The sequence below is a fragment of the Podarcis tiliguerta genome (genome assembly GCF_965153285.1).
Source record: "Podarcis tiliguerta genome assembly, chromosome: 5".
NCBI classification, from domain to species: Eukaryota; Metazoa; Chordata; class Lepidosauria; order Squamata; family Lacertidae; genus Podarcis; species Podarcis tiliguerta.
The window spans coordinates 56,930,555-56,956,638 of NC_139538.1; the positions used below are offsets into that span (position 1 = coordinate 56,930,555).

A 26,084-nucleotide genomic window follows, 5' to 3' on the forward strand; every position below is an offset into this window, starting at 1 on the left:
ACGAGATGAATATTCTCAACTCATCCCTGGGCAGACATGTACACAGCAATACACTGCCTCTACTAATTCATCACTCTCAGGTTTGAGAGGTGGCAGAGGGTTCATAGAAAGAGAGTGGATTGATGGAGCCCAAGAGGTGGGTAGTCCCTTGGGTGGGAATCAAAAGCCACTAAAAGAGCAGTAGGATAAAACCTGTTTCTCCTATCCTTTCATTACTCCTCACCAGTGAGCAATGCTGCTGTTTAAGATGTTCAAGGCTGCAAATCATATGAAAACTATTTTTTATATATCCTGATACCTTAATGAAGGTTTTTTCCCTACCCTCCTTAGATTTACAGTGAGAACTTACTGCATGTGCTTATGATAGAATTGTGTTGAACCACTGACCTGTTGAGAGCAGATCTTACCACTATTTCTACTGCAAAAGTTCACTGGCCTTTTAAAAAAAGAAATTATCCATGTGAGTAACAAAAAACAGATATTTGGGGATTGGGTTTTAGAATTTCAACAGGCTGATTTGGATTGCCTAGATTACATTCCATATTATTAAACAGACTATGAAAACTTGAAGAAGTAAACTAACAAACCAACCACATACCTTTTGGGATATAATGAGACTGAAACCAAATAATGAGGGGATTGTCTTTCAGCTAGCCATTCCCAGTCTCGTCCTCTCCAGTTGTTGTTGGGACTATGTGACCCAGCATTCCTCACCACTGGCCATCCTGATTGGGGCTGATGGGAACTGTAGTCCAAAACACCTGGAGGGCACCAAGTTGGGGAGGCTTATTGAAGTTAATAGGAATACAGGAAAATGTTTGTTTGTGTTCAGTGTGCTTGGAAGGAAAAGTGAGTGGCACACTGAGATTTCAAGAGAAGCAGCAGAATGTTCATCTTTATGAACATTTCCCATGGTATTTGTAACTCTAAGGTTTTATTGTACCTGCATAGCAATGGTGAGCTAACTATATAGTGGTATTTGACCATCCAAGATCCCAAAATCAATAAGCAATTAAGCCCAGAGGAAAATCACTCTAATAAATTATTGTCTATGGGTTTTATGCGATCCATTTTGGAAAGGCAGACCATGTTTATATGAGCAGAATTCCTTTCGCAATGTTAGAACCTGTGAGTGGGCATACAAGGAGATGATTGGGTTTAATAAGAAAGTGAGCAGGTCTTTCTAAAAGTTTTGTTAAGTTCATTTTGTAGAAATGGTTTAATGTAAGGCTAATGGATGCTCAATTAAATTAAAAGGCAGGAAATAGTGAATTAATAGATGGCAAATAGTGTATTAAAAATGAAATTACTTTTCACATAACCAATAGACCCTAGAATTCATTTGCAGAGGGCACTTCTAAAATCAAATATCTAATGAACTTAAAAATGTGCCAGACTATACTATATGCTACATAAAATATATACACTTCTAATGTACAAAGTTCTTTGCCATATTTGGCAGATATTTTATATTCATAACCTTATGAGGCAAATCAATATAATTTCAATTTTAGAGATGATGGATAGAAGCTGATAATGTTGCTGAATCTTGTCTTAATGAGTCAATGGTTGCCTTATAGTGTGTTCCTACTGTACCCCACACCCTAAGAGTTAAACCAGATGGGAGGGGTATAAATAACAAAATAACTACTACTACTACTACTACTACCACCATCACCAATCTGCAATTATTAATAGCAAGGATGCGCTGTTTTTGGCCTATCTTGATTTTCAGTTTCCAAGTCACCTGGTCTTGTTTCTGAACTGGCACCTGCAAGTTAGTAATGTGCCATACTTCTGTTTTTGATGTATGGACATGGCTGAGACTGCTGCATACCTATAGCTGGCTGTACTTTTCAGTCTGAAGGGTATTTTCAGTACTGTTGCACTCTGCATATGTACACTGATTGAATCGCAGAGCAGAAAGAGGAATCCTAATGCTAGCATTAGCCATGGGCGATGAAGTAGCTGACCGGCAGCTACTGCATGGCAACAGAAGGTAAGATCACTCCCGCAGAGATTCTCCATGGGCTTGAAAGGTGGATGAAAAATAACTAAAGGAAACTGTAATCAGGTGGCTGTGGAAAGTTACAGAAACTCATGTTGGATTGTTACAAATGTTACACTTTTGGATAGAAACTTTCACACAGGCTGCAACTTTACAGACTAAATAAGCATCTGACCTTGACAGTAAGATAACATTGAAAGAACAGACTTGGCTCAAGAAGGGAAAAAATTATTAAACTCGGCCCAAGGACTGGAATTAAACCAACAAGGAAGGACAACTGACAAGAATATGGATCAAACAGAACAGGTTCCGTCTTTACAAGAGGAATCTCTGGTGGAAAATACAGTAATAGAGCCTCAAGCTGATGGACAAAAAGTGGACTATGAGAGTAAAGAGTTCAAAGGACAGATCTGGAAAAGGAGTGCCATGTATGGACTAAGAGACACAGGTTTGATAAGATATATCTTGGAAATTGGCACTCTGAGAAAGTTTGAAGAAGTGAATTTTAGCAACCTTAAAGAGAGTGTGGAGCAAGCTTTGGACAATTCTTTGGTCTACAAGAGGAATTACAGAGTTCCTGCAAGCTTGTTCACAAGGGTTAAAGGAGATGTTGAGGGGAATGTGGTTTGGGACATAATTTTAAGTTCGAAAAAGACTCTCCAGACAGGCCAGAAAGATGACTTAAAGGCTTCGGACACCAGGCAACCTGGCTGATGGACTGAATTTATGGATTGGAAAGACTCTAAAAATTTGTAAAAAGGATTGGCAGCACCCGATACCGGGGGGATGAGATGGGGGAAAAAATTGGAGATTATTAAGTAAATTTTGACAAAATATGGTTTTAACAAGTATTTTGAGGGGATGACGGAAGGAAGTTAACTGGTTCCAGGAGTAAGATAAGGAAAATGAAAAACTAAGATATAAGGGGATATAATTATAGAATTTAAGATTAGAAGTTTTAAGATAAATTCTCTTTTTCTATTATTATTGTTTTGTTTTTTAAAAGAGGTAAAGGTAACTAAGGGAAAAAGTATCAAAAGTTGGAGGGAATTTGCCGATTAGATTAAAATCAGGAATATAAATAGGGAGGTGGGAGGAAGTCATGGAAACAAGTTAAAGGAAAAAAGGGAATGTGAGACTTTGTGCTGTGTGGGGTATTTTTGTGGTTTTTTGGGGGGGATTTTTGTGTTGGGGGATGGGGAAGAGGGTTCTTTGTTTTTTGTTTTTCTTTTTTCCTTTTTTTCTTTTTCTGTCCCTTTCCCCCCCCCCTCTGTTTTTTGTGGATATGTTTTGTTTTGGCGTTATTTTGTTGGAAAATTTCAATAAATATTATTTTTTAAAAAAAGAGATTCTCCATGGGCTGACCCAGTGCAGCGCAATGTCGGAAACTGTGTCTGCACATGTCCGTGGTGCCGGAAATAACTTCTGTGCATGCCCAGATGCTGGAAATCGCGCCTGCATATAAGCGTTTTTCAGGTTCTGGGCATGTGCAGAAGGCATGGAAGAGAGTCCCCATGCTGTGCTGCTTTAGGGCATTGCACGGGGACTCCCTGAGTGGGCGGCTTGGTTCAGGGCGACTCGTGGACTGGTTAAACAGCCTGCGTGGGTCGCTTCCAGACCATGGGCCTTAGGTTGCCTATCCCTGGTATAGAGGAATTCCCATCCTTACTGTTAGATGCTGATTGGTGGGGTGGCAAGTGCCACAGCTAGCTCCATTTACTTGCTTGACTCCTGAGTGGACAGCTGCCCTTGCTGACGTCAGCAGCCTGTATCCTTGCTGTGATTGCCATGCTCCAGTGCATACTCACAACAGTGTCTAGGGGCACCAGAAAGAGAAAGCAACAAATTTATACAGGGTACTGTTGTGTTTCAGTGCTCAAGTTTGGGATGCAGCTATGTATGTTTATGCCAGAATCCAGGTCTGAAACATAAGGCCCTATGGCTGCCACAGGCCCTCCTTTATGCACCATCACCTTGGAAGGTAGGGTGGTGAGGAGAGCTTCCAGATCTGTTTTGGACTCGAAAGGATCTGATCTAAAAGGGATCTGGGAGGGGGACACACCTGCCCCCAAATATTTTAGACTGAGGCCTCCTACCTGCAATCCAGAGTGGTTTAACAATAAGTCTCTCTTCACTGGTAACTGAGGCTCTGGGAGAGAAATACGGGCCTCCCACCAATTCTCAGCACCTTTAACAAACTGCAGTTCCCGGAACTCTTGGGGGGAAGCAATGATTGCTTAAAGTGGTATCATAGCACTTTAAACGTTTGGTGTGAATGTGGCCTTGGTGAGATTCCTCTCCCCTTTATATCAAAGAGGTGTTTGTGTGTGTGTGTGTGGTTTTTTGTTAAGTTCCGTTCCATTCTCAACTTGGCTTTAGTTCTTTGCTGGAACAAACTGCCTTGTCCTTTTGAATTTAGGTTGATCTGATAGGCCTTGGTAATCTTCTATGTGTTCATTCAAAGCTATGTTTGATTTTTGTTTATATTACAGATTCTCCCACATAGATATTAAGGCAATGAAAACAAGTTTTCCATCCAAAACAATTACAATGAAAAAGCAAGCAAACAATTATAGGTTTACAGCAAAACTGCAAAGGAAGTCAACTAAAAGTTTAAAAGAGGAAGGAGAAGAAAGTTAGATTTAATTGATGCCAATTAAGACTCCCTCTCCTTTGCAGCAGGAATATGAAGGAATCACACATTAGGTTTAAAGGATATATCCAATTTTGTTCTACCACAAAAGAAGAATGCTTTAATTTTTGGCTTACATGGGTACCCAATGTTTATTCTGAGCTCCTAGATTGGGGGTAAGGATCAAATCCTATTCATCTTGAACTCAGTGGGTAACCTCCCAGTGGTTTCAAAACACAATCTTTGATCCTTCTCACTGGCAAATGAATCTCTTTTACCACACAGACAAAAACACATTTCTCAAACCAAGCCTTCTATCACTGTCATTTTTGTCCTAGATTGTTTCTAGGACATAAGGGTAGCACATCTTGGCAGAAGAGAACTTCTAGTATCTGTGCCATATTTTATAGTACAGCCTTTGCCAACCTGGTGTCCTCTAGATGCTTTTGGACTATAATTCCCATCAGCCCCTCCTTCCATTAAAGCTTATACTCAGGTCTAAAAACTTTTCATGTGAGAGGGGAACTGTGAGAGGGGACAGTGTGAAGAAGGTACAGAGACCTTTAGATTCACTATCATTCAACCAGCATTGCCCAGCAAGACTACAAACTCATACCCTCCAACATTTCTCTGCTGAAAATAGGGACATCCTAGGCAAAAGTGGGGCATTCCAGAATCAAATAAGAAACCGGGATGGCTTCTATAAATCCATGACTGTCCCTGGAAAACAGAGACACTCAGAGGGTCTGCAAACTAGCCCACCAGAAAGATCTTTCATGCTAGATGCTACCCAATACTCACTATCTGGTTCCTGCAGCTTCTAGCAGTGCAACACTACCTACTTTGTTGCTAAGCTGTAATATTTTCCTAGGTAAGGTAGCCATTTTGCTGAATATAAGCAAATATGTGTTGCAATCAAGACGGTAGAACAGCATTGGGAATGGTAGTGTAATAACAGCAGCTGGAGAAATGGAGCTAGGCTGGGGGGGGGGGACAGATGGGCTTCTCAGAATGATGTTGGGTAGAAGGCAGAATTCTTCCCCCACACCTGAACCAAATACTCTCCTACAGCCAATCCAAAATTAAAATAGTCGTACATAGCCTTGGATCATATATTCAGAGAGACACAAAGCTTACTACCAGGTCTAAGAAGTTCACATACAGCATACCCAACACATTGTAATTTTATGTTATTTTAAAAACCCAAACTTTAGGTGTCCAGCCCAGAATGGATTGGCTATTTATTTTACCCTTTTATTTGTATTGGTATAATATAAAATTCTGAAAATCATGTAGCAGTTTCAGGTTAATTTGTTGTTATATTTGCCAGCTTATTTCATTGCATTATTAAAACATTTAGTACCGTATGTGTCATTAATATTCCAAAATGTAATTAGCATATTTAATCAAAAACAATTAGGAGCAAGCACTGCTTCCCTTTTTAAGTAATAAAATATTTATGGCTGGAATAAACAAAATGAAAGCCAAAAAGCACTTTGAGGTGTTGATTTTGTATGTGCGGAGGGGAGGGGGCGCGGATAAAAGGGGGAAAGGAAACACATGAGAAAGAAGATAACTTCTAGTGCATAACTGCCTCTGGTGGATTTCTTCCATGGTTTGCCTCTTGGGAGTTTCAATCATTGTGTGTCAATTCCAAAGAAATAAAATTTCATTGTGGTTCCTCAATACCATAATAATACCATAATAAAAGAAGATACGTGAACTAAGCAGAGTTGTGTAAATCCCACCTTGAATTAGCTTTGCCTGGTGAGATCTTCCTTGTGGGCTATAAACACCGTGAATGCTGATTAGGGCTTGAGAATCTTGACACTAGAAACTTGACCAGAGAGGCAGTAAAATTAAAAAGTAATTGATCTTATCAGAACTCTGCTTCACCATCCTCATTGCTGGGCTCAGGCGGGGGCTGCAAAAACGCTTTCTTCATATTTTCCCCCATTTTTCTTTATTGTCGCCATGTGTCACACTGCTTTGGAGGTATCACGAGCAGTGAGCATCTAGGACCCTAAATAACTCCATTAAACACTCAAGCGCTTGGCGTTGCTCAGTCTTTCCCACACGTGGATTAGTAATAAAGCACAGGATACCTGATAAGTCCCAGTATTGCCTCTTTGTTTGTACTCAGCAGTGCATACACTTAGACTTAACTGTATTCAGCAGGGCTGAGTATATTTCCAGAATTTGTATTTGGGTGCTTTTAACCTGAAAAAACATAGTTGGCAATATAACTGGTTTGACAGGATTGTAGAAAGTAGAGCTGGGACCGGAAAAGCTTCACATGATTTCAAAGTAGTAAAATAAAATGTAACGTTTAAAATTTAAAACCAAAACAGGCTGGCCTTGCAAAAATACATACAGTGGTACCTCAGGTTAAGTACTTAATTTGTTCCGGAGGTCCGTACTTAACCTGAAACTGTTCTTAACCTGAAGCACCACTTTAGCTAATGCCGCCGCACCGCCAGAGCATGATTTCTGTTCTCATCCTGAAGCAAAGTTCTTAACCTGAAGCACTATTTCTGGATTAGCGGAGTCTGCAACCTGAGGCATATGTAACCTGAAGCATATGTAACCTGAGGTACCACTGTATAATTATTGTATTTGAACAATGTCCACCATTGTTCCCATATGCTTCCACCGACACAACAGGATTTCACCTTCCCTCTACTCCCATGGAAGGCCTGGCTCATGGTGTGTAAGAAAAAGGACCCAGAAGTGGAGACAGCAGGAAAAACCCTGGCCAGCTCCATCGCCCAAGTGTTCTTAGAAGTGAGTGAATTAAGGACCTGGCTTGGTTGTCATGGCAAAAATGGACAGTGGAATTGGCAAGCTGCTTCGACAAAAACCATATTAAACTGCAGTAAGGGAAAATTCCAGAAGAGTCCAATCATGAGTTAACCCTTTGGCTTGCCAAGATTCGGATCAGTGTACCAAAAAATACCAAAAAATCAGTGGAAAAAAATACACCAAGTAGCCAGGGACACTGGAACCTGGAGTTCAGCCTGGAGCCTGTGGCTGTCCCTCCAGAATGAAACCTCATGGAAATGCTTCAAAAAGTCTCCCCATACCTGCAAATCCTCCCACACATCCTGTGTGACTCATACATGGTGATGAGGCTTGGAGAGACCCTTTGTGATATCACAAAGCCACCTCAGAAAGACCCATCTGGTGGGCAGCAACTCGGCAAGTGAAAATGAAGTGCCCCACCATCTCCAGAAATCCCTCATCCACACCTGAAGCTCTGACAGTTTCTCAGGTGGGTGACTGCATCAGTTCAAGGCATCCTATTCAGCGCCTAGGTAGGCAACTCTTGTAAGAAGGCCCCTGGTCTCCTCCCCTGTCAATTGCACCCCTGAATTCTCCTACATCCTTGTGAATTTCCTCATAAGGAGATAACATGTCCGGCTTCCACACTGACCCCTGCATGTGGCTACATACCAGGTATCAGGGTATGTTGCTTCCTCACTCTCCTAGCTGCAAACAAGGCTCTTATTCAGCAGCTATGTGCCAGCATTGGAATGCATTCCTAGCCCGACCTAGCAATGCCAAATCTTGAATGGGGAACATTCTGCATGCAACACATGTGCTCTGTCACTGAGCTACATCTTTCTCTCTCGCTCACTGCCCCCCAGATCATATTTCCCCACCCCCAAATGTTGTTCTTTTTCTTCCTGTTGTAGAATTCAGGCTGTTTTCCTTCAAAAGAATCAAAATAATATATTTCAAAATACTATGTGTAATGCTGCTGCCCCAAAGCATGTGGAGGAAAAAGTATAGGGAATAGGAAAAGCTCTGAAATGCAGAAAACATTTGTTTACGTCTCTAAAGAAAACAGAGTGAAAGCAAACCAGCAAATAATATATACAACAAGTCTCATGGGTAAAATTTAAACTTAAGTCCATGCTTTAACAAATTAAGAGCTAAATAATTTGCCAGTATTATAGTCCAGGCACATGAAAGCACTTCTGGAAATGAGATATATCTGTGTTTTAACAATTATATTTCCTGCACAGACAAAGAGAGAGAGAGTGCACAATATATGGTTTTATTTTGATGAATGCTACTGTAAATTACTATTAACCCTTCAGGGCCCCAGGAAATGATATGGTCATTTGTAGCTGAGTCTGCCTGCTTTCTGTCCTTATATCTGGGAAGCAACTGAAGGAGACTGATAAAATTCAGTTTTTCAATAAGAGAATGTCATCAGGGACATCTCTGTGAATAAAAAGAGAGACGCAAAGGTTACCTCGTGTACCCTTGTAGCACAGTACATAGTGCTACATTTGAAACTTTAATTTATTGGGGGGTGGGGGGAAGAATCAAGTGTGGTGGCCAAATGGTTAAATTTTGCTCAGTAATTTTTTCATTTTTGTTAGTCATGAATATATCCAACCATACAGAGGCCATCAAAATCTTGCCACTAGAGACTATAAAGTCTACTTACATAGGGTTCCTGGGATTTTTCATGTTCTTATGGAAAATATCTCTGAAATCCCTGAGCTGAAAATTTTGATCTCATTTGTGGATGTGAGCGATACTGAGAAAGGGTTGAAGAGTGAAGAGAACACTTTTCTCGCATAATTTCATTTGTCAGGAGAATCTTGACGCTGACATTGGAAGAGTGATTTAATTGATTTTAATCATACACCTGAGATTGAGAAATTGAGCCCTCTGTCCTGAAAAATAATTCTAGGCTTCCCTGAGAATGTCTAATTCGCAGCTAATAGTTTCTTTCTCCCCCGCTCCTTGAAGTTTTGTTATGAAGTTTAGGAATGCAGATGAAAGACTGACACAAAGAAATATTTACCACAGCCTCCAGATTAGCAAATCACTCTCACAGCTTCAGTGCATACATACATAATAGAGCTGGAGCAGTGTTTTGGACAGTAAACCCATTAACAATTTATGTTTTGCATATGGGAAATAGACAGCAATATGGTTTTCTGCATTGGGAATCATTCATAATAATTAATATCCTGGGATCAAGGGAGGCTAGTCAGGCATTCATCAGGGCTGCAAACTGAAGTGGTCTAGTCAGGGCCAGCCCTACCAGTAGGGAGAGGGAGACGGCTGGTTGGGCTACCATGAAAAGGCACCAGATTTTCAATTTTCAATATTATTGTGATTATTATGATGGACAATAAATAATGGCAAGGAAGGTCATTGCGCTGTTTGGTGGAATTTCACAGCTGCCCCGAATGCTTGGCTTCGGGGGTGGGGGGGCACAATTTGCTGCTACACTGTCTTGGGCCTGATAGAAGAAAAGAGGTAACTTTTTCTGTTTGTGAAGATTCAGCTCTGTCACTTTCAGAGCTGAATGTTGGTAATGTTGTACCATTAAAGAATATGAACATGAACATAAAGAATATGAATATGAACATGTCTAAACATATAAGTTTAAGCTGGATGACTTGCTGAATGGCAAAGAGCCAAAATATTTCACACCTGCCTGACAGGAAAATGACCTTCATGTACTATTATTAACTATGATTCAGGTGGGATTAAGGTCAGCAAGATTCCCCACCACCACCATTCAAGCCAAATGTTCTAATGATGGACGAGGAATAATTAGCATTGCTCTGGAAGATTCCCATACAGGTTTGTGATGTTAAACAAGATATTCAAAATACGCTTCTTTCCCTCCCATGGCCTAGCACATTTGCATCAAGGGTTCGAATAAGGAAAGCCCTCCACAATTCTATGATGTCATATTCCAGTATTGCTGAATGTTTTATATCCTGCACATTTGGTAATAATGGGTGTTTTTGGGGGGATGGATGGACCGAAAGCTCTATCCAGAACTTGTCTGAGGCCTGGGGCAGGAGTCTTGTTGGAATAAATTTATAAACTCAAACAAAAAAGTAGTCTGTCCCTGGTGGGAGTCTTTGGCCAACTTAGCCCTCTGAGGCCTGGGACCTGACTTTATCATTTCCCTCTACATCTCAGTTTTTCTGCTCCCTCCTGTTCTCCAGAATCTCAGGCCCACTTGTCCTGTGCCTTGAACCCATGCCATCCCAAGGTTGAGAGAATGCTCTAGTGTGAGGATGCTGCATTCTGTAGTAATATCCCCCTTTGGGGCAAGGGGGTTGAGACAGTGGCTGTAGTGATATGCATGATGTCCATTTTACAAAAACTCTATGAATGTCGCTATCATTTAGGAGAGATCATACCAGGCTGTGGGGACCAGTGCATGCTATGCAACAAGACCAGGGCTTCATTAGATATTAGCGCCATGGAAGAAATCTGGAATATGTGAAATGATAACAGAGAAAAGTGCCTTGTAGCAATTGCAGAGTGCCATTCCTTCAAAAGCAGATTGCACACATCTGTGAGAATTTCTAGGGTAGGAGCTGAGAATCCAGGCAGGTTTGAAATCTGCTAGCGCTCATTTTAGAGATTAAGCATTGCATGAGATTAACTGCAATTTTGATTTTTTTCTAGTTAAAAATAATGTTAGAAGATGGAATCTACACACATAGACACACACTAAAATGTGCTGACTTTTAACACGAGCTAATCGATGCAACCATTGCAACAGATGTAAATTAGCTAGTGGCAGCATTATGGTGTATGCATCCATCCATACAAGTGGATCTAGGGCATGCAGATGTGACCAAGATGCTTAAATTTCACGTGACTAGTAGTCCTGTGAAATAATTTCCGTTTGTTGCTGTTTTGCATGCTCCTCTATTGCAAAGCAAGCAAGGCAGAGCTGAAAGGATTACACTGGTCAACAACAAATTTGTTGTCTGTGTTTTTTCAGTTGATTTAGGATGAATCTGATGTGCTGAATCCAAAAGTCACATGGTTTTACTCAATCAGGTCAAGTTTTTGAGCTATGGTCGCATGTCGTTTTTTTACGTTTTTGTTAACATGTACGCTTGTGTGGAGCATTTTAGAAGAAGTTGGTGGGGGTAAAATGCCATGTCGAATACTTGTTTTGATTGGAAATGATTGTTTTAATGACAAGAAGTATTCAGGTCCGATAGTTCTGGGTGATTATGTCGAAAAGGGATCAGTTTGAAGTCATAAAACCTCGAAATCTTCCATAAATTGGTGCGGCAAAGCATAAAGTTGGGGGATCAAAACTAAGTTAATGGGGCAGAAACTACGCAGAACTTGTCAACAACATGCTGACGGCTTTCAGAAACCTGGGCTGCAACATGAGCGTCAAGATGCACTACCTATTTTCACATATGGACCGGTTTCCTGAGAACCTGGGTTCAATGAGTGACGAGCAGGGGGAGAGATTCCATCAGAACATGAAAGAGATGCAGACCAGGTATCAGGGTCGCTGGGACGCAGTCATGATGGCTGACTACTGTTGGACTCTGAAGAGAGACCTCCCTGCCGCTGAGCATTCCAGGAGTTCCAAGAAACGGAAGTTCAAGCCCTGAAGTTTGAAAAATGGTGAAGCAACATGCATTTTATGTGTACTTACCTTTATCAATGCCCACCATTCAGTTTACAGTAAACCTGACCTGATGGAGAGAAACGGATGCCATTTCCTGATTCAGCAGTGCAAAAATACCCTAAATCAGTTGTAGAAATCTAGACAACATTCAAAAAGTAAAAAATTGTTGCCCAGTGAATTATCCTGAAAGGCTTGCATGTGTCGGGTCTACAATGAACATGTTCTGAGTCTTCCATCTGAGCATGCATTCAGTGACCGTCCCAGCATAGTTGCAGAATGGTCCTGTTTATAAGCAATGGCAAATCCTTGCCAGCACAAAGCTGTCCCATTCTTAATAGCTTTAGAGATGCAATGTGAGCCTTTAAGGGCATGGCTAGTGGTCATTCTCCCCTCTCCCCTCTGTGTTCTCATATGCTGGCCTACCCTCTTTATGGGCTTTCTGGCTTTTCTGAAGCAGCAACATGTGGGGTTGCAGCTGAATTGGTGGAGGCATTGGGACTCACGTCAGAGATCACCAGTAACTGATGAGGGTGCTGTCTTAATTTAACAACCATAAACCACTGAGAAAACCCTTCTATAATATTTAGCAAATGTCATAAAGTTAGTTAGTAATTAGAATAACCCAGATGGCATTTCCTCTTAAAGTACTTTGTTCTGGGGGGAAAGGTACCATCTATTTCACCACAGTCATCTGGATTTCATATTGCAATCATTCGTTTTTGCTAACTTGTTAAATCTAGCATCCTACAGTATGAAATGGAAGAAGAAAGAAACGCAATTTGGGTGTTTGACTGGGGAAAGGTCTTACGCACAGTGCACAAATTTGCACAGACTGATTGAACCCAAATGCTTGTATAATAATCAGACAATGTTTGTAGAGTGATTTGAAGGTGAAACATAGTGTGTGGAACATTATTCATTATTATTATTTTATTTTATTATAATAGAAAGGGTCATTGTGCAAAGAAGCACAACAATCTTTATGATGCCCATTCATTTTGCTGACTTTTTTGTCATTATCCTCCTTTGGTGATTAAGTGTCATTTGTCTTATAATTTTAATGTTATCTTTAACACACATAATAAAGTTTACATAATTATAGCCTATTAATATAATTTGCATGCATGTTACCCGGAAGGCGAAGAAAATGTTTCATCACCAGGCATGTAATTTGCCTTCTTTAACTATTTTTTTTTATCATCTTCATCAATAAATTGGCAGCCTTAATAAATGAAGATAACCTCACTAAATTCTCTTTGGATTCTTTTCAAGGATTCTGAGACATAGAGAATGTGGCTATGAAATACAGTAGGCGTTAAAAACTGTCTCTTCTGCATAAAGTTTAAAATTTTCATACTTTTGCCATTATAGTGTCAGCCAAAGCAAAAACAATGGCCACTTTTTAGGGGAGGGAGACACAGGACTTTCATTGCAAAGCTACTATAAGACTTTGACTTTTAAATAATGTACAGGCTGGACTCAGAGAAACAGGAATCAGCTTAAGGTTCAAAAGGTAGGTTCAAAATATTACACCATGTTTTGCAAAAGTGTTAATGTGTCCCTCCACCCCCTTCCCCTTTCTTGGTAAATGGCAAACGTTTACAACCCAACTAAAACAGTGCCAGGAGAAATCCTGTGTTTGCTCTTTGGAAGATATTCAATAAATTATAGTGAGCTGCAAATGTCATTGGATAGGGAATGGAAAGAGCTTTACCTTTAAGTCTTTAAGTAAAGACTTGCAGCTGGTGCAGCCGCTCAGTAATCCCTAATGATAAGCTCCTTTTAATGCGAGGGTGAGGCAGTTTTCACATGGATACTACTGCATTAACCTTACCCTAGGTATGGTGCAGGTGAAAAGCAGCCGTGTACTCAGCAGCTTTTCCTACCCCTGCTTTATTCCCCTAATGCATCTCAAGCCTCCTGTAAAAGATCCCCTTATACCAAGGCAAAAAGATTGCAGTTCAAGCCTATTATCAACAAAAACCTGCCAAAGGGGCTACATTGTCAGACTTTATGGTGGTACTAACTATTCTGTTGTTCTCAGGAGACCAAACTTAGACCATTAAATCCCCTTCATTTGTGATATCAGTGACCTGGACGGCAGACATAGGTCTTTTGATGTAAAAATGCTACTGCAGGAATCAATGGTACCATCTAGTTTCCCCTTAACGTATATCATAAAAGTGTAATGGTGCTCTTCCAAAGAAAAAGTGACACTCCTCTTGTATAATACAATTATACGAGGATGATGTTTTCCGGGGAGTTTATTTGATATTATGATGTGCAGAGCCTTTGCCCATTAAAATAAACTATGAAGCTGACTTCACTCTATTACTTTCAGTAGGCTAAGTGTATTGTCTCTAGTAGAGTATAGATAATTTTCATGCAACAGGGAGCTATTTCCATATCCCCTTCATGTAACAGATGAGCTTATAAATAGGCTTGGATTTACTCAAAAACCAACAAATGCACTGTCTACAGACACATTTAAGACAAAGGCTGTTTTCCAAATGGTCTTCTTTGATATGGAGGTTCCCATGAAATGCTTAGTTGAGTTGACGGATTCCCACTATTTATAGTAAATGTGCCACATATTGAAAAATTGCATTGCTTTTTTTTCCTCCCTAGAAGATTGCCCCCCCTTGCCACACACACATCATTTCTATCAGAAGACCCTTCATATGTACCCAGAAATCCTCAGAGCTAAAGCTATTAGTAAACAACACACAGTGATAGCTCACTAGCAAACAGCGAACAGGTTTACAATTAATGAAATTGCTGGAACAGAATAAACAGAAGAGGTAACTATGGTTGCACGTTCATGGTTTAGCACAGACAGCAACAACTCTGCTTGGATGATGCATTCTGCGATGATAACCTCCTGAAGCAAAACATTATATATATAAAAAAACACACCCCAACACCACCACCACAGTAACAACAAAATGAAAAATGATGCGATGCTCTGATGTTCCAGTGTTTGCCAGAGGCTCATGCATTCAGACTAAAACACTTAGAGGGGAAAGTGCGAAAACTAGTTTTATTGCTCTCCTATGCAGGGTTTAGAGAGTAATTTTTAAATGGTTCCATTTTATACTGTAGGGGCAAAATTAAAGCAGTCATAAGTCTCATTGCAGTCTTCATTTTCTCCTTTGCTTCCTTCATGCAAGTAACTTGAGACTTCTGAATCCATTAGGGAGGGCAATACCTACAGCAACATTCACCTCTCTAGAGGGGAGGGATGTATATTTTTCTTTGCCAGCTTTTCCCTTTCTCTCTCTTCTAGTTCAAGACCCATCTGTAATAGTGGCAATAGCTTTTAGCCTAGGACTGGTAAGGCTCAGGTTATTCATGGGATGAGCCATAATACAGTGAGCCATAGGGTGAGGTGGAAGACTTTTGGCTTATCAGTGTGCAACACAATAGACCAAAAGGGAAATCACAACCCTTGGCTTCAATACTTTTTCTAGGCATCCACCTCTTTTGCATGGTTTGGAAACAGAATCCCATCTCTTTTTAGCCATGTGGCCTATTTGTACATTTGCACATCCAGTGCAGCTGATTCATACATGGTACTCAGTTTCTGCACATGGAGTTGGAATGCACCAGCTATATCATAGCAGCTGCAGCTGCACATAACACTAAGCCATAGTTTGTGTAACAAACAATGAGTTGTCTCATAGACAAGGCTTGTTTCTCCAAAGCTTGATTTCTTTTCCAATTGCTCTTGCCTTGTGCTTCTGTAGCTTAGAATGAACATAAGTGGTGGAATGGCCAAACAAACCATGGGTTAAGCAAGACTGTTGGGTTCAGACATAATGCTGAGCCATTACTAAAACAAGCCATAATTCATAAATCAACAATAAACCATGACTTCACGTTGTGATTTATGCCTCTCCCCCCCCCCAAAAAAAACCCCCCACACTCTTCAGGGCTTGGTTCACTCATTCAAACTAACAATAGTTAGGATAAACAAACCGTGACCTAGCATTATGTGTGAACCAGGCAACTGTGTATTTCAAATTCCTCAGGGAATACTTATTGGGCTGTATGATTTTCTAAATGTGAAAATGACCCTTGGCTTCTGTGCCTCCTGTTCTTCCCAAAGGCTTCTAGTTTCCTAACTCCCCATAACTTCTTTTTAGGTAAATCATCCCTGTGTGCTCCAGCTATCCTTTTACCACCATCTCATTTATCTCCAAGTTATAAAGAAATTAAATCCTAGAACAAAAAACAAAACAAAAACCCTTGATATTTGCAGCTGGAATACATTAACTATACAAAGCACAATTCTACAGATTGTGTAATTGGATAATCAGACCACCAAATTTTCATTTCCTGGTTGCTTAATATCATTTTTTTAAAAAATGCAAGCTTTCTTAGAGTGACAAAAAGGGATTATTCCAAGTTAAAATATTAGAAAACCATACATTGGAGGCAACCTGTGCCAGATTTCAAAGCAGCATGTTCACTTGTTCCTTCAACCTTGGTATTATTGCTTCTAATAATGGCCCAAAGGTTGTGGCCACTGTACCATCAAGAATAGGAAAATTCGTTCAGTTGGCATGTTTTGCAGTCTCTTAAACTGATTGTTCATGATTTCTTAGGTAAACACTAGGCTATAAAAAGCACAAGCTCTGAAGAAGCAAAGTGCCATGTATTATTATTATTTAACCATAAGAAATCAAAGCCTCTGGCCACTTCACTTCCTTTACAGCTCATAACACCTTCTACAGAAGTTTCAGAAGCTAAAAGACTGACTCCACACCAGATCAGACCAGAGATACAGTAAAATAAGTCAAGGAAAATTCCCACCTATATATGGCTGAATGACTCCTTGAGCAATAAAATGTCATTAGTGACTATAAAATGCTACAGGGGGATGATGGAGGGCACTCTGAATTTGGCTTTCTACCAGTAAAGTCGGTACTGAGAACTCATGTGCCAATTTGCAGTCCCGCTGACTCTCTTTCTATAGCTATTTCATTTCTCAGTCATTGCCATAGTAATTTGATGCTCAATTTTTCCCCTTCCTGCATCAGTGCCACATATTTCACCTTGATACAATGATGACTGTTCCCCCTTCTCGTCCTTTTGTTAGCCTCTACTACTGTTTAACACGAGGGATTGCTGGCTTAGAGAAAACTTAAAAAGGGATGGAACCCTCAAAGGAACCTTAAGTTGCAATAACCCTCATCGTCATAGCAATGAAAAAGCTACCATTGACAGAAGTGGAGTGAAATTGTCCTCACAATGGTATGCACAGCAACTTATACATCTCTTTCCACCTCTTCTATTATCCCGTTAATTTTCGTTTCTGAAGTTTTTCACCATTTTATTAATGAGTCATGGTTCACCTAAAGAACGAGTTGTAAGGCTTATGGAAAGAACTTCCCAGATTCAAAACTATTATCTTCCCAAATTCAGGTAACTTATGCCGATAGCATTAGAGGATAATATGAGGAGCACAACAAATCATGACTTTGACCTTCTGCCTTGCAGCATCCGTCTTCGTGCCATAAACTGTGTTTCTCCTCTACCAGCTTGAAACAAGCATGCAGAGACAATTAGTAACACTGCTGTTCCTGAAATTAGGCAGTAATGGAAATAATGGCTGAGTACTGTGATTCTAGGAAAATACAAAATATTACTTTGAACATTCTGACAACAACAACAACAACAACAACAATAATAAATTATTTCTACCCCGCCCATCTGGCTGGGTTTCCGCAGCCTCTCTGGGCGGCTTCCAACAAAATATTAAAAATACATTAAAACATCAGTCATTAAAAACTTCCCTAAACAGGGCTGCCTTCAGATGACTTCTAAATGTCAGATAGTTGTTTATTTCTTTGATATCTGAAGGGAGGGCATTCCACAGGGCGGACACCACTACTGCGAAGGCCCTCTGCTAAAATCCTTAGTGTTTTGGCTGAACGTGTCACAGAACCATCAAGGAAATGTCTGAAATTCTCATGCTGTATCAATGATCATTGGTGTTCTCACAGTATTTTAGAGTTTTAACATATTTGGCAGCACAATGTCCTGTGCAATACAAAGCAATTGTGCCATAGACTTCTCCGCTTAGAAATTCTGAACATTAAGCAGTATACAAATTTCTGAATCAAAACTGGTGAAATAGTCATGCTAAACATCCCCAACAGTATGTACTTCAGAGTGCTGTGAAAGTTCAATCAAATGCTCATGCATAACCATTTGCTTTAGTTTCTTAAATTCTACACATGCACGAAATATGGATGCACAGGAAATCCCTCTGCATATTACTGGATCTGCCAAATGTGTTGTTGACTCCAAAATTCTAGAGGAAATCAATTTCCAAGTGCCAGACTAACCAGGAACAGTTTTCTCAGAGGGAATTCAAAGCAATACTAGAGGCAGTCTCATATACATATTCTTACACAAAGAGCTAAGATGGGAGTATCTTGTCATTGTGGTCCTTATGATGGTCAATACACCAGTGTTATAGTTTCTTACAAGTGAGCGGTGTAGTGGAGTCACTAATTTTGTTCTTATTGTATAGTATACTAAGCACGATAATCAATCCAGCCCTAGCAAGGGGCATAAACTCATATTTCTAGTTGCTGGGGATTTAAAAAGTGCTTCCGCTTTTTCTTCTTTTTTTAAAAAAAGAAATCTATGCATTCCAACAAAGGAGACCATGTTGACTTAGTTCTTCATTGTTTTCTTGTCGGAATCTGTTTTCCTCAATTAATGGCTCAAAATGCTTCTGATCTTAAAATGTGGATAAAATTATGCCAACCCTGTCTGCTCTTTTACAGGCAATTTGACAGCTCTGGTTCTTGCCAGCGTTCTATTTTTCTCTGCTATCTTATTCCTTCCAAATGCTATCTGGCAGTATGTTACTAAGAAATTAGCCTGCCTCCCTACCTCTGATTGCCCAGATGGACATCTTAGAAAGCTAGAGGAAAGCAACTTGACAACTGGAAACCAGCCAGTTCTCAGGAAAGATGCATTGCATTGAGCATAAGGGACCAAAATGTTAAAGAATTAAAGTAACAGAAGGTGTCAATGCTGAAAGAGTACTGATTAACAAGGTGGCGAGTTCAAGGGGAACTATTAGTATTTTACACATTTAGTATGTTATATACTAAAGCCTCTCGTGTGCTCCACTAGCAGTAAGATGCATTAGACTCAGAAGAGAATGGGAAGTAGAAGCAAGAGCACCAGTGGCACTCGTTATTTCTCCCCAAAGCAGCAATAAATTGCTCACTTTCCAATTACATATTTGAATTTGGACTGATGGCTTTTCAGCAATATAATGGTAGGCAAGTTTTGGGGTTTGATTTTTAAAGAGGTAGTGCACTCAGTATTCTCAAACTGTTTTTTGGGTTCAACCCCTAAAATTCTGTGTTGCTGATCCTCTGAAAGCCCACACAAGCTAAGCTGCGTAATGGTTGACTACAGAACAGGTTAAAATCTAGCCCTCCTAGCTCCAGCAATACAAATCAACCCACAAACCACTAGAGTCAATGCAAAAGTAGGCACGGACCAATTATTTGAGGTGTTTGTACTAAGAAGTGGAGCCACAATTTCCTGGGTGCTCAAGAGGAAAAGTCCATTTATCTCAGCATCACAGAAGCTATTGAGCTACTCCTGTGTGGCACACCTGTAGCAAAAGTTGCTTTGGAGGGTGTTGGGCACAGGGCTTCCAATGTCCCTCTGCAAATGAGACTGCTAAGGTTCTTCCACTTCTCTTATACTCCCTCTTCTACATGCTGTGGTCAGCATAACTCTAGTTTTGCTCAAGAGTAGGAAAGGGAAGACGCATCAGCTCACCTCTCTACTCCTCTACCTCCTGCTAAGCAGCAGTGACCCAAATCACTAGAGGTTAGCTGTGCAGCAGTGACTTAGCCCACCATTTACTACTGGGAACAGTCACAACCTTGTGTGGTGCCTCAGAACATCTAAAGTTATATAAACACATCCCTGCCACAGCACTTGGCAGCCCCTATCTACAAGTGAGCCAGTCATCAGAACAAACCATTTCTGGTACTGGTGCTCTGGCAAAACAAACCTCTTTTTGCAACCCTGCATCTCAAACAGTCCCTTAGGGTTGGACTCTCTTTCCCATTAACTTCAGTGCAATGAAAATAGTTTGTTTTGATGTACAGAAGTCATGCTATGTTGGGTATGGTGAAATAAATTGCGCATCGCTCAATTACATCCCTCACACCCCAAATAAACCTATGTGCGAATATGACTCCATTTGCCCTGAGTGAACGTCACAATTTCCACTAACGCAGAAGAGTCAACACTTCCTTGCGTGGGCAACTAGCCTTAAATTTATTTAATCTCAGATATACACAATAACTTAGATTGCCAATAACTGGGACAGACCATCCCACCCTAATCCATTTTTTTTTTTATATATATAGATTGTGTCAACAATCCCAGAACTGTTGAGTCCCTTGGGAGCGAGTAACAATACACAGTGCTCCAACACCTGAGCATTATGTATTAGTGCATAGTGTGAAATAATAATAATTTTCAATATGGCAAACACAAAACATGGGCTATGAATTCCAGTGCTAAGATCTGGTGGTGACATAAGCTGAGACTCAGAACAAAAATCCATCTAAATTGTTCTGAATTTAAACACTGGTTTTCATCCTTTTGGGACAATTTATGCTTTAGGCACAGCTTTTCTACAAGGTTTCATACTGCATGTGTGCATATTATACCTCCAAATTGCCTCCAAGCTGACAATCTTTTCTGGTGCATTATGACTTTGCTGCCGAAGATCTACCTAGCCAAATTAAAAATAATCCCTAAAGAAAAAGAAAAGGAGGGGGACTTTCAACATGGCCTATTGTGAGGCACCTTTGACCTTGCAGAAAATATTCAAATCTTTAAGCAAGACTGCCAGTGGTAGCTCAAGCCCTGTACAAACACCCTGCATCTTGATTGATAAATATGCTATGTTTACCCTGTGATTACTGTATAGTATTTTATGTTCTTGCTAATTTATTTGGAACTCTTAACCTGTTAGGTTATAAATTCAGCAGCATTTGATAATGAACCATGTTGAAATAAATCAGCATCTGGGGAGGGGCTGCGGTGTGGCAGAATATCCTAAGGAACTCTGCAAAAGAAAAAGAAAAATCACTTCATAGATCTCAGTGTATGAAAAGGTATGACAGCTAAGACAGACAGACATATTAACCTTTTATAAATCCTTGGCATCTAATCCCTGTAAGTATTACTTCATACAATTCTTCCATAAAAGAGGCATATATAACATTAAAGCTCCATATCACTAGTAGCTTTATTACTGAAAGCCAACACTTATAGACAGCCTGAGAAGTCTGGGAGGCAGAGAAGACACATCTATGCTCGTTTGTGTATTAGATGGATTTCCTTTGGTGTGGATCATGTTATTTAGATTGCATATCTCCAATTCTGTTTGGAAGCAAATCTGGTGTGTGTGTGTGTGTTTGCCTCTGTTTCATAGGGCACCTGGACAGACCTTAGTGGAACATGGGTCTCTATTAAGCTGCTGTTCAGTAGTTTGGTGGTATTCAGACAATATTGAAACATTCCCAAATGAACTTTGCAGGGAGACATTTTCATTCGCTGCCTCCCTCCTCATGCATATTAACAAATGGTATGCAAGGCCTCATTTAATTCACTGATTTTACATTCGGATCACTTTCTCTTTTACAGCTATTTTTACCGGGCTTCATTAATCTTTGTTGAATACAATGGCATACATCTTTAATGCGGCCGCTGTCAAGTCATATTTCAGTAAGAGCTGCAAACTGAATGACAGCAAGCAATATTAATAAATTTAACATAGACTATATCAATTTTTAACAGAATGAATGTGGAAGCTAAATGTATTATTTTTCGTTTAAATCATAGGGTTTATCGCCAGTTAAGTAGCAGCGATTTCAGGAAACTTGTGACGTGCCGTACAAATAGATTTACATCTCATTAATAAGTAAATTAGGCAAATGCCTTTCAAGTTCAGACAAGTACATAAGTGTAATCTCCATATTAAAGGAGTAGTCTTTGATAAACCACGGAGGAATTGCAGCAGCCAACTATGTGACATGTTGCCAGAGCCTGAACTCTTCCACATTCCCACCTTTAATTATACTGGTTCATTACTAAAGAGATAAGTGTCTCTCCAGTTAAGATTCTATAAATGAACACCATGAGGGCACCTCCCAAATCATTTTTGAAGAAACCATGAAAAGGTGATAACGGTTATGAAGGGGGGGACGACGACGAATTATCACCTGCTCTCTTTCTTCCTTCTCTGTAATAACATTAAAACATTAAGATGAATTCTTTTCTTTAAAAAAAAAAGTCTCAAAAAGGAATTGTCCATTCAGTAGCCTATTTTGTTTAAGACTGGAAAAGGTTGCAGAAAGGGGGGTGGGGGTGGCGCGAGAAGAAAACATTTGCGATTAAAAAAGAAAAGAAAAGGAAATTCTTCCATAAATCCCAACAGAGATAATTTGCTGCAAAATTTAAACCCAGTGAGAACTTGTCTGTCTGTGTTAAATAAAAAAAAGTTACGGTTGGTAGGAGACATGTTTTTGCAGTAGCTTTAGCGATTATAGGAAATTACATGCAAAGCCAGAGTTCTGATCCTAAGTTAATTTATAATTGGAAAAAACTTATTAATTAGCTATGGCATTCTAATTAAGAATTAGAATTAGAGGAGTGTGTGTTAAAAAGCCAGTCAATACCCAACTGTCAGTATATTTTTTTTATTAAAAAAACCCCTTTCGGCAGCTCTCAGTCCACTTCCCCCCCTTATTTTTTATATTCATATATATATATATATATATATATATATATATATGCTAGTGGGAACTATGTTTTCTAGAATATAGATAGCCAAAGAAATATGGTTAACAGGGATAGATATTTAACTCACAATGCACACCATTTCAAACATGGAGTGCATACTTTTGACACTCAGAGCTTAGCTTGCATCTTTAACAAATGCACATAAGGTCCTTTTGTGAATGTACAGGGAGGCTCCCAAATATGATCAGCACTGAACACACCAGACACCTTCCGAGAGGCATTTATTTCATGCATATGCAGAATATACAAAGATATGTAAGCACCAAGACAAAGGGGGATGATTCTACTCTTGCTGCCTCAGATGGGGCAGGGTTAGACTGGTGTGCATCAATAGTTGTACTGTATGCATATCAGCAGTGCACAGTGATGTGTACTGAAAGGCAGATGTGGAAAATTTCCCCCCTTTTTAATCCCCTCCTCCCTGATAAAAAAAAAAAACCCTCTTCCTATAAGCTGGCCGCAATGCTCCCTTAAAAACGCCATTGTGTCTCCTGATACTTACTTTCACAGTGCTAGAATATTTGAAAGGAAATTAAACATTAAAGTAGATAAGTTACACACACACACACTCGCTCTGCTATGCAGTTTGTGTAAGGAAAAAATACCCCATTTTGAGACATATGCTTTAATGCGAAACATACTGTTTTCTTAAATGAGAGAGAGAGAAATCAGTCGGGACTCATTTTTCATATTAAATATCATTATGTTAAAAATAATTGTTAAAAATATAAGCAGAATTCTAAAAAGATATCTTGACAAGCTATTCCTTCCCCCCCCCGCTCAACCAAGTACTTTTTAGAAACTCACACCTGCATATTCCTCACTCTGAGTTTATTTTCAGGGTAATTCACACATAACAAGAAATCCTAGTTTGGCATGATGTGAACAGCAGTTCTGTCTGTCCAGCTACCTGTCTATCTTGTTTGTTTGTTTCATTGCATCTATATCTCACCTTTACTCTAAGGAGTGCACGGTTGTTTGTATGGCTTTTCCCTGCCCCAATTCATCCTCACAACAACTCTGTAAGGTAGGTTATGCCAAGGCCACCTAGTGAGTTTCATGGCAAAGGGGCAATTAGAACACTAATCTCCCAGGTGCTAGGCCACCATTGTAGCCACTATACCACACTGGTATGTTATCATGTGTTGCAGAAGAAAAATAGGAAATAACATATTTAAATAGCACACAACTAATTTAATTAATAGTTTTTTTAAAAAAAAATGCTTCCAGTTACCCCAATCATTAAAACATAGTAACAACCCCCCCCCCAAAAAAAAAAAATTGACAAAAGAACAATTGCTATTTGGCATCTAAGTAGGCAAACCAGTGTCTGCCACAGTCACAGGTCAAGTCAGGTATCAGTGCTGCTTCAGTACTTAATTAGAGTGTGGCATAGCTAAGTGAAATGCTGATTCAAACTGCTGTTGTCCTATATGTTCAACATGTGAATGAATGGCCCCTACCCCTGGCTTCTGTCTGGAGAGTGAGGGATCAGAAGCAAACTTTCCCCTTCATTCTGCTCTCTTTCCATCAACAACTGCATGGTGGTATTTGAATACATGCATCCCAACCCAAAGTGCTCCAGGGATACATTGTGCACATGAGATCGAGTGCAAACGTAGGTCGGCTTTCTTATTCACTTCATCATTGAATACATCGTTGTTGCATGTGCAAAGCCTGTTGCTAAAGTTCAAGTGCATTAGACAATCTTTACTTGTGTGAGAAGTATGTGTGCATAGCATAATCCCTGTGTGTACACTGAGGACTCGGATTAAATTCTGGGATTTTAGGGGGAGGGCGTTTTAGCCATTTCTGCAAATCTTTAATGAAATAATAATTACATGCCAAAACAATGCAGATAGATACCGGTTCTTCCTAGGAAGATAAATAGATCTTGTCACGGCATTCAGTTAAAGGGCTTGGAAGTTTTCAGAAGCAATTGCCCGAACTGATGTGATCTCATAGAATGTGCACAAACATCTCAACTGCTTAAAGAAACAACAAGGCCAGTATTTTTCTGCAAGGGAACAGAGAGACCAGTTTGTCTGAGATTAAAACTTTACATAAATTGTAGGGAGAGGAGGAGCTATTGGGGAGGTTAGGGTTAGCAATTTAAACCAGGAGATAGAGAAACTATCACTACAGAATCTGTAGATAAGGTCGCTGGTCGCTGAAAGAACAGACAGGAAAAGTAGCAAATGTAAAAACGGGAAGCTAAGAGAAGGAAAAAATGGAAGAAGAGGAGAGCTGAAGAAAATGACATAGAAGGCAGAAAACTGAGAAAATCAAGTTAGGCAAGCAATGGAATGTGGAATATATTTATTATGGCTGGAAAACGGTTCAAGAGGCTAGCTGAAAGTGTCATGAGAGAATAAGAGGGGGATTGAGAAAGAGGGATTTGAGAAACTGTGCTGATAGTGGTAAAGAATGGAGTGAGCTGGAAGAAATTGGGAAAGTGGCAAAACCTTATTTATTGCCATGGATGTGAAGTATTGGCAGGAAGGGAAAGAATTCTGGAAACTAGGGTACAGTGAGAGCAGAGTAACAGGTCCATATGATTTTCAAAAATACACGAACATACATACAATGATACATCAACTCTAAGACAGCAGCAAGGGCCAAGGCAGAGTTTGATTTAAACTAACTAGACAATTATTTTATTGCAAGCTTCTACTATATGTAATACAATTCAATATGAAACACTTCTTGCCTTGCAGAACCCTCTTATACTGACGGCGCAACTAACTCATGCAATTGGTCCTTCTACTGCTATTGATCTGGTGAAGGCAACTGCTGACAGAGGAAGGTTGGGGGTAGTGATGGGAGAATCAGTCACTTCCATTTTCTCTCCATTTCTCATTTTTCCAATCTTAAATTCAGTTGGAATTTTTTTTTATATCAAAAAGTCCTCATGAAACTCGATCAGGATTTTAGAGAGAAATTCTCATTATATATGTCTGTATGCAATTTTGCCTAATATACACATATAATGCATTTTTGTATGCTATTTATGCACACTTTGCCCCAGTATATACACTTTTGTAGACATTTATTGGCTGGAGAACTGCATTGCAAAATTTGGAGAAGTGCAGATTTTGAAGAATGGATGTGTTTCAGGTCATGTATTGTTTTGGGAAGTGTGAACATTAAAT

The 26,084-nt window shown here is 39.7% G+C and overlaps 1 protein-coding gene and 1 long non-coding RNA gene across 9 annotated transcripts in view; one reads left to right on the plus strand and one right to left on the minus strand.

The window, feature by feature from the left end:
- The window catches only part of LOC310677204 (uncharacterized protein), a 99,352-nt gene that overhangs the window by 48,930 nt on the left and 24,338 nt on the right, over positions 1-26,084 (minus strand). For 3 of the 6 annotated variants that reach the window (XR_014510979.1, XM_083439779.1, XM_083439780.1), the window contains exon 3: positions 599-761. Coding sequence is in view for 4 of the 6 variants with exons in the window: in XM_083439779.1 (XP_083295905.1) it covers positions 599-761 (163 nt within the window). In the remaining 2 variants the exon portion in view is untranslated. Of the gene's footprint in view, positions 1-387; positions 437-598; positions 762-8,754; positions 8,871-26,084 lie in introns of those variants that run through there. The other 3 variants (XM_083439777.1, XM_083439778.1, XR_014510980.1) reach the window with 2 other exon arrangements.
- LOC310677213 overlaps positions 7,820-26,084 on the plus strand; it is an 18,549-nt gene continuing 284 nt past the window's right edge. Inside the window, exons 1-3 of one of the 3 annotated variants that reach the window (XR_014510992.1) lie at positions 7,820-7,911; positions 10,151-10,253; positions 11,803-12,243. This is a non-coding gene — a long non-coding RNA (uncharacterized lncRNA). Of the gene's footprint in view, positions 7,955-10,150; positions 10,254-11,802; positions 12,244-26,084 lie in introns of those variants that run through there. The other 2 variants (XR_014510994.1, XR_014510993.1) reach the window with 2 other exon arrangements.